General features: G+C 49.2%; 1 protein-coding gene across 13 annotated transcripts in view; it reads right to left on the bottom strand.

Annotated features, from left to right (window-relative positions):
* Positions 1-3,950: 3,950 nt before the first annotated feature.
* TLK2 (tousled like kinase 2) overlaps positions 3,951-10,772 on the bottom strand; it is a 44,135-nt gene continuing 37,313 nt past the window's right edge. For all 13 annotated transcript variants that reach the window (XM_030231300.2, XM_030231299.2, XM_050985585.1 and 10 more), the window contains 4 exons: positions 10,510-10,648; positions 9,319-9,430; positions 7,060-7,167; positions 3,951-6,592 (listed from right to left, as the gene is read on the bottom strand). In XM_030231300.2, the coding sequence (XP_030087160.1) occupies positions 6,419-6,592; positions 7,060-7,167; positions 9,319-9,430; positions 10,510-10,648 (533 nt within the window). In that variant the 3' untranslated portion in view covers positions 3,951-6,418. The remainder of the gene's footprint in view (positions 6,593-7,059; positions 7,168-9,318; positions 9,431-10,509; positions 10,649-10,772) is intronic.

Here is a 10,772-nt window from a genome sequence, read left to right as displayed (position 1 = left end):
CTGCTCTGTTGCACTCTTCCAAGGGTGTTCCCCCCAGCCCATGGTTCTCTGCGGGACTGAGGGCTCCAGGAGAGCAAAGCCCTGCCTGGGGGCAGCCACTGTTGAGGGACTGGTGTCAGGGGCTTTGCTTTTTAGGGGTCCAGCAGCACCTGCCAGGTTCTGCCAAGAGCTCAGCACCGCTTTGGCCTCATTCTGGCCCCAAATAGGACTGGTTGGGCCAAGATCAACACCCACCTGGCAGGCACTGTTCACTGAGGTCACTGCTTGGGGAAGAGGCTATCTTGACATCTGCTAGCTCCTTCTCCCTTATGACAGGAGCAGCAGCAGGGAATGGCCACGTTGCTCTCTCTGTTGGAGACAGGCAGGAACAACCAGTCCAGCTCCTTCTCCGAGCTCCAGGCTTTGCACAGCAGGCAGCAAGGATGGTTGGTATCCTCACTGGGATGTGAGGTTTGGTGGGAAATCCCATGGAGGTACAGCAAGGCACTCATCCCCAAGCTCTGCATTTGCACCCTTCCCTTTGCGGAGAAGCCGGGGGCACCATGGAGGGGCTCAGCTCCTGCACAGCCCCAGGCATGTTGGTTGTCATCCGGGCCCCATAGTGATGCTCCTGAGGGTTTGCAATGGTTCAACATTGCAACAGCGGTCTCAGCGCTGGTGGCTGAGGCTCCATTCCCAGGAAGGGATTGTCAGGAGGCACCTCCTGTTTGCATCCCATGCTCCTCCCCCAGGAGCTGAAATACGGTGTTTGGGATCAGCCCCCTCAACACTCAGCTGTGAGTAGAGGGATCCTGGCCAAAATGAAGGGCCCTTTCCCTGCCTCCAGCCCAACCGTCCCTTTGGCTCTTGCAAGGAGCAGATGGAGCTTTGCCAGGGTCCCTTAACGAGCTTGGTCAGCTTCATACCCCCTGACCTCATTCCCAAATTTGCTGTCTCCCTGCACTGCAAAAAGGGTCCCTTTGTGGGTGCCCCACACAGCAGCTCTCAGAGCTCTTTGCTGCTCTGTCTTCTGCAGCCCTGAAAAGTCAGACAAGTTCAAGCTGCAAATAATTTATTAAAACCAGATGTGCTTACTTGGAACTGCCATGAGGAATTTCAGGTCGCTCCAGCCTTGTGAAGACTAGTGCTGAGATCCTGGCCTTCTGCTGCAGGGGCGGGAAAAGGCTGGGGGCTGCCCAAAGAGAAGTGCTGCCTTCTGAGCCTGTTGCCTCTCCTTCCTGCCTGGCCTCCCCTGGAGGGCTCCTGGAAAGGGGCAGAGAGAGAATTCCAGCCATTTACAAGAAATTTTCCTTTTAGAAAAACACTTGTTCTGCATGACTCAAGAGCAAATTGGCAGAACTGGGCTGCAGAGTGGGGAGGGAAAGCAGCTGGAGAGTAGTGGAGGACAGTACATCCTGAACAGCATCTTCCTCCTGCCAGAAGTGGGTACAGGACCACAGAGCAGAGATCTCGCCCTGTTCACCGACCCTTTCCAGCAAGAGCAGCATGGTCCAGTTGGCCTCGAGTGCTTCATTTCCACCTCTGCCACTGCCTTACCTCATATCCATGGGCACATTCTCTTCCACTTCCATCCCTCACCAGTTCCTTTAGCCTAGAGGGGTTTTGGCTTCAATCCCAGCCAGTCTCCTGGGTTTGGGTGTGAATGTGTGGATTTTCAGGATTAGTGGGAGCTGGGATGAGCCAATGCTGAACAAAGCATGTTTGGAGTCCTGATCCTGATGTGGAGCTGAGCCAAGAGAAAGGCGGTTGCCGACAGGGCAGCGCGTGCTCGTGGTTCCTACGCAGCTGGAGCTTTCAGTCGGGAGAGGACAGGGCTGAGCAGAGCTCTGGATTTTTTTCTTCCCCTGGATGCAAAGCAGAGCCAATCACCTTGCAACTTTGCTGCTGGTGCTCCCCAGGGCAGCCCAGAGGGGAATGGGAGATCTGGCCTGAACATGAGGCTGAATCTCACTGTCTTCATCTTGCTGCTGCTCACAGCATCCCTGCATTTTTATCTTAGTTCCTGTGTTTTTATCTCCATCGTTGTTTTTTAACTCCATTTGGACCATGGCACTGCTCTGCACCATCCCTGCAGCCCAAGCAGGGAGGACGGGAAAGTAGCTCCTGGCCAGGGCTGCCTGGGGGCTGGTGAGGCTCATCCTACACTAGCAGGGCAGATGGTGGATAACCTCTATTTTCAGGCTTTCCTGAATTAGCTTAAAGTACTTCAGCCACCCCTTCACTGAATATGTTGGGAAATGAGTAGCAACAGAGTGAGTGAAACACAAGCTGCAGCTGAAGGTGGAGGGAGAAGAAAGACTACAGTAACCCATCCCAGGAGATGCAGGCTGTGAGCACAGAGGAGCAGGGAAGAGCACACAGAGCTGCTATGCAGCTCCTCACCATCAGCACATGCCAGCAGCTTCTCCTGGCCTTCACACCCCCATGCAGCTAAAGCATGGAATGGGGCTGTGTCTCAGGCCCACTCAGAGAACAGACAATAGTGTCCTTGTGGCCAAGAGCCTGCTCCTGGGTGTGAATGTAGCGAGGGGAGGCCGAACTGCTCTATGTTTGTTTGGCCTTTTGCCTCCACCCAGGGTGATGGCCAGGGGGCACCCAGCTGCCCCTGAGGGCAGCACTGGGGCCAGAGAGAAGCAGAGACCACAGGGAGAGGCATGTGCAACTGTGGAAAATCAGTGTCTTGGTGCAAAGATGCATCAGCATGTGGTAGCAAAGGTTTGGTCCAGGCTCTCTGGGTGTCAGGGTTGTGCCTAATTATGCTCCCACACAATTCCAGTCTCCTGTTCTCCTCCAAGCTGTGAGTAGGAAGGTTTAGTTTAAGGCTGCTTGAGCCAAGCTTGTGTAGCATCCATAAAACAGCATCCTCCAGCAGCAGATACCAGACAGACAGTGGCAGCAGTTGCAAAGCTCACACTGTGGGCTTGCCAGGTCACAAAATAAACTGGGACTGGCCCATTTCATAGAGGGAAGCTCATTTATAGCATGACTCCCAATTGCGAATGTAGGAGACAAAGCATCCAGCGAGGTAGCCCCTTGGTGAATTTTGATCCTAGGGTATGTCCCTGCACGTGTGGGCACATGCCTACCCACTGCAGGACAATGATGTTGCTGCTGATGCTACTGAAGCAACATTGCTGCCTCTCCTGGCCCAAATCTGTGTCACATCATCTGAACTGGAACAGAGGGCTGGAAATAATCAATTGCAGTAGCAGAGATGGAGACAAGCTCACTCAGTGTTTGGTTTCACTTATACCTCCTGAGTTTGACTTCAGACACAGTGAAGGTCAGGTCAGGTTTGCAGAGTAACCTGGGGCCTGGTGACTGTTCATCTGAGGAAGCAGCTCTGGCTCCTGGGGGATGCCTGGGGATGGCAGCACATGCCTGTCGAGGAGCAACTGAGTGAATTGGGCCCCAGCATTTGTCACTCCAGATACAGACTCAACATCGTCAGCTGCCACCATCCTTTTTAATTTTATGTTGTGTATTTTTGTAAAGCTGACAAAGCCCAGCCCTAAGAAATTAAAGGAGCTGCGTTTCATCACTGCTCAGGGAGGTTATTATGCGTGACCAAGAAGGGAGACTTGGGTGTCCATGGGCTGGGGAGTAGATGGGAGGGTTGTGACCCACACATTATCATAAACAGAAAAGGTGGTTTTTTTATGTCCTCAACATATACGCCTTCTAAAGGGCAGGTACTATTCTACAGGAAATGAGGGAGAAATCCACCTCAGCTTTCTAATTTATGTTCCAGCACAAGATCAATACCAGTAATTAAGTGACTCGGTAATTTTCAGCAATTCCCCCTCTGATGCAGAGATCTCACTGCTCTGAGCTACAGAATACACGCTTCCTCCATCTTTCCTCATCCTGTCTTGTTTCATCTCTGTGCAGCCACTGCAAGAGAGCTCATGCCAATGCCAGGAGCAGAAAAACAGTAAAAGCCAAGCAAATCAGTTTCTTAAAACTTATTTTAATATCCATATCTCATCTGTTGGGTAGAGCCAAAACAGTCTGGCCTGGTTTAAGTTACAAATTCTTCATACACTTTAAGTAAATGAACAGTGTGGCAATAGGGTCTGTTATTGGAAGTGAAACCCATCTTAACAAGGGAAGTGTTGCAGCCAGAATTCTACCAGAGTTCTTCCCTGCTATCAGTCCCAAAAAGATGTCACTGTCCCCTGGCCCTGAATGGGTGTTGCACAGCAAGAATAAATGTTTTTGACACAAAACTAATCATACCCACAGAGATGCACACACTGGCTGGCCAAGAAACAATGGGACCAGGATAGAAAAAAAACCCTTTTAGAATTCTCCCCAATGAGGACAGATACCAATCCACCAGTTTCGGCAAATGGGATGAAGCACCAACCCTGATTCTCCTGACAGAGGCTTAATAAACATGTTGAAGCTCCTTGCTGGACAATTAACTTTCCTGGCTTAGAGCAGCAGGCATGGAAAGGGCTGAGAATGGCTGAGGATTTAAAGATGCAGTATTTCTGTTCTTTGTATAAAACACTACAGCAGTTTAGACACCACCCTAAATGCAGCTGCAAGGGAGTAAATCCAATTAAAAGCCCAAGAGTCACTACAAAAATAGTAAGAAAAATCAAAGCAGCAGAGTTCTCCACTTCCCTGACCTGTTGCTTAATTACAACAGACTGCTCCATTTCTCAGTTAACAAGTTCCTGATCAGGTTTAAGCACAGTATTTGCAGATGATGGCTTACAATAAGGCAGACAAGTGGCAGTTCCGAGTGCATGATGGAGAACAGCACTTGCCAGGAGATGCCAGTGGGGTAACAGAGCTACCCAAACAGCCCACTGGCTGCCACAGCCGTGGGTACAATCCTGGAGCTGTCCCACAAAGGATCCATGGACTGGGCGGGAAGTGCGCACAGGGTGGTTTGTTTTTTAATCAGCATCCTGAATTGCATTGTGCAGGGCTCATCCCCCCCACCCCCGCCCGGGACAAACCCTGCTCCTCGACACTCCATCTTTAAATATTTCTGACTAAGAACTCCCGGCACATGTTAGGAGCACTCGAACCTGGCTGCCACATGTTCAATTGCTGCGTTTTTTGTGTTTTCAGTTTTCCTTCTATGTGGGAGGGAAAAGGAAGCAGAGTGGGAGGCTGCCACTTCACAGCAGACAGATCCAGCTGAAGCTACAGGACCCCTCCAGGCAGATTACAGGAGGGAGACAATAATTAGGGTGTTTGCTCCTTTCAAGAACATTATCTCATTCCCTGCCATCTGAAATTGGATGCAGTGATGGCAGCAAGTTTCATGAGTCAGCAAGTTTGAAAACTGTTGAGGGAGAGAGGAAGCTTTGCTGCCAAGTCACCCAACAGAGAGGAGCAGACAAGGCTTCAGCTTCAGAAAACTCTGACATGAACAAGATCAATAGAGAGCTGTGTGGGCACAGATCACATCTGTGACACCTGAGCCATGCTTCAATCCCCACCTGTTCTCTGCCTGCCAGCCAAGATCAGGCTCACAAGTGTGGAGAGCAATAAGAGCATGATGGGCTGCATCTGCAAAACCAGCAGCACTTCAACACATTAAAACGATGCAACCATTGGGAGAACAATGAAGCAGCAGCTGAGACCTTGTGGCAGCCTGAGCTGTGATCCACTCTGACCACAGAATGATGCAGGCCTGTCCTCCCAGGGCTTCACCACCCTTCTGAGGTGGTGAATCATTCCTAAGAGGCCATCCCAAAGGAGCACAAAGCTGCACCAGCTGCAGAATGGACACAGCCACATACCTGCTAATACGGGTTTCACTGAGACCAGAAAACAATTTTTTGGAAGAAAACAGTTATCTTAAAAAAACTGAAATTAATTAGGGGTAAAACACTAACTCTAGTGCCATGAACAGGCAGGATCAACTTTTTTCCCCTCCAAAGGGCAAAGAGTCATATACCATCCCCAGCTGAACCTTGGTGCTTCGAGCTTTTCATGGAGATGTTACCTAAACTTTATTAAAAGAAAAAGAACAATGTTTAAATATCAACACTGGACTAGCCCAGTCTTTTTTCCAAAGTCCACATTCTTCATATGAAGCACACACGGCATCCTGGATTCTCCAAGGCTGCATGTTCAGAAGTTCACAGTACATGGAACCATGTCTTTTTGTATTTTTTCTTGAGTTTTCCCTCCTTGCTCAGAGCAGCCACCCTTTTGTGGTCACTGACTGGATAAACCTCAAGCCATCTCATATCCACACGGCTCGGCCTAGATGCTGAAGGCTTTCTTGATGAGAGTTGATGTTGTCATGCTCTATGGATGGAAAAAAAGCAAGAGAAAAAAAGCACCTGGTACAGGTTTCTTGAGACCCTTGCGGATTCTTCTGTTCCAAAGGTGTTTCTTAAAGTCTTTTTGCCGGTTTCTCAAGCAGTTTTTGGCCTATTACTCTGTCTCAGTTTGAAGAGCTGTTATTGGATGATCCAGAGGTTGATGCAATTGCAGCTCCAGCTGGGCTGCTTGTGGATACAGATTTGCGGATGTGAGGCAGCAAGTAGGGGTCACAGGCCAGCTGCTGGACATCTATCCGGTCTTCCTTTCGATAGGCCAGACACCGCCTGATGAACGCCTGCAGCACCCCAAAGCCAAAGCAAGAATTAGTTTCTATTAAAGAAACAGGGAACTTTTGATTCTTTGGGAGCTGGGCCAATGTGACAGCCCCAGTGCCAAAATTCCTTCCCTACACACAGCCCAGCTAAATCTCATCTTGGACCAGGAGAAATATGGGCAGAGGCACCCAGTGTTCAACACTCAGCCTGACAGCTGCAGTAATCATGGAATCAAAGAATGGTTTGGATTGGAAGGACCTTATAGTTCGTGTCATTCCAACCTCCCTGCCATGGGCAGAGACACCTTTCACTAGATCAGGCTGCTCAGAGCTCCATCCAGCTTGGCCTTGAACACCTCCAAGGATGGAACATGCAAAGCCACTGATGACTGTGTGATAGGTAAGCATTAAACACAGGACTCCTGCTGGCTTTATGAAAATCAGGAGGCTGGAACTGCCTGTGCTGCCTGACCCTCAAGCAGATTTACCTTTGCTTCTGGCGTGACTACTGGTTTTGGAGGGAACTGCACCTCAGTAGCTTTCAGAATTGTGTTCTCCTGCAAAATATCCTGTTGTGACTGGTTGTGACCGAAGGGCTACCAAAAGAAAGAAAAAAGTTGTTAAAGGTTGGTGACAGCCATAAAAATCCCATAGCTCTACTGTTTATCGTCACCTGACATCACCATTTTTCCAGGCAAGCAGCCTTCAGCTGCTGGGAAGGTGCTACAGATACCAGAGGACCAGGACACATTGCTCCCATGCTCAAATGAACAAAAGGGATCAAGCCTGGCTTGCCCAGTAGAGATCTCCACCTGCTTCCAGACCTTGTGGGACTGCTGGAGCATTTGTCATCCACCTGAGCTAGCAGAGATTCACCCACTCAACTCTGCTGGGCTGACAGCACTGAGCTGCACATGTCTGGCAGCCCCAGCTTTCACAACATTTAGTAACCAGGGACTCCCGAAAACAAGAGCCCATGGACTCCTTTCTCCATCCTATCTTTCCTGTTGTCATAAAGCTGACAAATCACCTTTTCCTGATCCACGCTTTTCCCTTCCAAAAAAGCCATCCTAAAAACTCCTAAACTGGGTCTACTTTTCCTCCTCCCCCATAGCACTTGCAGCCATGAAGACCAACAAAAACTCAGGGCATGGAAAGTGTCACAGACAAGATGTCGTGGTTTAAGAGGAAATGAAGTTTTTTGTGATGGTGTGGGCAAGCCAATCAGTGTTCAGATTTAATATTGGCACCTGGTTTGTCCACTGAGGGCATGGATCCGCCTCTGAGAACACAGGGGTTAAAAGCTGTGATCTCCCAGGGGACCTTCCTCTTTGAGTCCCGCTTGAGAGTGAGCAGACACCCCCGCCCGCCCAGATCTGGCTGGGCAGGGGGGGAGGGGAGCCATGTGGCCGGAGAGAGGTAGGCCAGGCCTGGGCCCAAGGGTGGAGGAGAACATTGCAAGGGCTTCGGGCAGCCATCCTCCATTCCCCCCCCCCCCCCCCCGGAGAGAGGGAGAGAGAGACAGAGCCGGTGCCGGTGATAGTGGCCCGGCGTGAAGGAGAAGGGGGGGTGCCCAGCAGGGCAGCCAGGTGTGGGAGTTGATGAAGTAAACCGGCAGAGAGCCTGGGACTTTATCCCCTCTGAGGAAGATGGGAACCTTGCAAAAGCTGAGTCTTCCTGAAGTTGATGAGATTGAGAAGATGTTGAGATTGAGGAGATGTTGAGATTGAGGAGATGTTGAGAAGAATTCTAGGTGGGAGGAGATGATGGAGTGGCTTTGGGCTGGACTTTTCTTGTGTAGCCACAGCAGAACCACTGGTGTTTCTGTGACACAGAGACTGCGTTCTAGGGGGAGGCGATGGCTCAGAGCCAGGAGAGTGCAGTGATGTGGAGGAGTGAACAGAGACGATGGGTGAGGAGGGTGGTGGTGGTGCCCTCCGCTTCGGAGAAGAAGAAGAAGAAGACGATCTCTGTTCAAGAGACCCCTCGGCCCCAGGGGGTGAAATTTGGGGGGGACAAGTGTCCCAAAAGGAGAAGGACTGTGCTCCCTTTGGAACGGGACAAAGTATCCTTAAAAAGAAAAACCCTAGAAGCAGCTCTGATCCATGTGCAGTGGTGAGAGCACTGGACATGGAAGGGATGTGGTGCAAGAGAGACTCCTCTCTTCTCGAGGGACTGAGAATCGATTATCTAAAGGGTGGCAGTGGAATTGGGAATTTGGTGGGGGGAGGAGGAAGAATTTGGAAGGTTTTCATCTTATGTTCTATTGTGTTTTGTGTGTCTTCCTTTGTAGTTGTAGGTTAATAAATGTTTTTTTTCCTTTTAACCTTAAGTTGGAGCCTGCTTTGCTCTGTCTCTGATCACATCTCACAGTGGGTGCCAGGGAAGGAGGTGATCTCGTGGGGGCACTGGCATTGTGCCAGGCTCAAACGATGACACAAGACCAGACCAAAAACCTCAGATGACAAATGACACACCTGTCCTGCCCAAAGCAGCCTCAGTGGGAACATGACTGATGGAAAGAGATGTTCTGCAGAATGTCTTTTCTGAAGGAAATGCTAAAGGTAGAGCACAACACAGCCTAGTCTATGCTCCCCACTTCCATTAGCATGCACTCTGCCCTGGAACTGATGGCAAGGAGACAAGGGAGCACATTCTAAGTCTGTGGAGAAGGAAGCAGAAGCCTGTGTTGCCTCCCAAAAGGTTTGGGAAACACCACTAAGAAAAGAAATTAAACACCTTCTTACCTTTCTGCCATATAGACACTGATAGAAGATGACTCCCACTGACCAGACATCAACTTTATTTGAAATCTTTGGAGGTTCTTTCCCAACCACAAAACATTCTGGTGGCAAATACCTGATTAGAAAGAAGTGTTAAGAAGTTATGAGCAGCAGCTTCAAGTATTTTCCATTATTTCCTTTGGAACAGAAAGTTCTATGATCAGATACTGGCTTGGGACTCAAGGGTCCCATTTCATTCCTGTGCACCTCTGGGCCAAGATCACCAATGCCTACTCCTTCTGAGAACAGTGATCCCAAGGACTCTCCAGACGCTCGTGTTCTGAGCTAGTCAGCACAGTCAGTTTCTTTTCACCAGAGCATGTAAAACAAGCCCATTCTTTTTTACCTTCAGAACTCGTATTTGCTGTTGAAAAAGCTTGGCCAACAATTCCACAATGAAAAGCACACAGCCAAAATACATATTTCTAGAAATACAAATCAGATGCCATGCCCCTGTTAAAGACCCTCAGCTTCACTCAGGGTACAGCTAGTTTAATTTTTAGGAACAAAACAAAGCTGTACAACACAGAATGGCCAAACAAATTTTCTGTTGCCCATGGTGATAGTTTGCAGCTTGGGTGACATCTAAGTGTCACACTCGGTGGCACTCGCCAAGTGTCGGGTCTCAGCCAAGGGTGATACAGTGACACTTGGCACAGAAGATAAAGAATTGCTGAAAACATGACATTCAAGTGAAGCTCTGGCTATAGACAACACCATGAGATTTACATATATTTCTAGAGCTAGCTAGGGATCTTCATCTCCTAATTTCAGAGGAATACTCTTTTTATCTCTCTGATGCACCTGAATTTCCAAATAGGTACAGTATTTCCCTCGTTCTTGCTTAAGATGCGAGATGGAGCCACTCTGGATTGTGAAAGAGCAGCTGAGCCCACTCCAGAGCTCACTATCTCAGCAGCATATGCAGCTTTTCACCAGCCTTTTGAATATGAGCTGGTTTTCAAACACTGACTTGTTGAACAGTAAAAAGCTGCCAGCCTCAAAAGGAGCTGTGTGACAACCAAAGCAGTTACCAGGGTCTCAAACCTCCAGTTTGTCAAGCTAATAGCAGCACACACAGAGCTGACACACTTCCAAAATCTATTTATAAACTGTTCTTGATCTTAACTTGCAAGTGCCCCAGGCATTGCTTACCAGTAAGTACCAGCTCCCTGTGATGTCAGCTCCATGCCATCAACTGAGTTGTAGCTGTCATCATCCATGATTTTGGAAAGTCCAAAATCTGTGATTTTTATCTCTCCACATGCAGTACCGTTGACTAGAAGAATGTTGCCTAGAAAGAGGAATGAAACAGCCCTTAGGATACACATTTAGCAAGAATAAAATTGCACTGAGCCCTGTGAGCACTGCACAAGGACAAGGGACCTACAGTGAGCTGCACCAGGTGTTTTAACTCT

Source organism: Serinus canaria, chromosome 27 (genome assembly GCF_022539315.1).
Source record: "Serinus canaria isolate serCan28SL12 chromosome 27, serCan2020, whole genome shotgun sequence".
Lineage (NCBI taxonomy): Eukaryota > Metazoa > Chordata > Aves > Passeriformes > Fringillidae > Serinus > Serinus canaria.
Note: the sequence above shows the minus strand (reverse complement) of the source record. Positions and strands in the feature narration are given on the sequence as shown.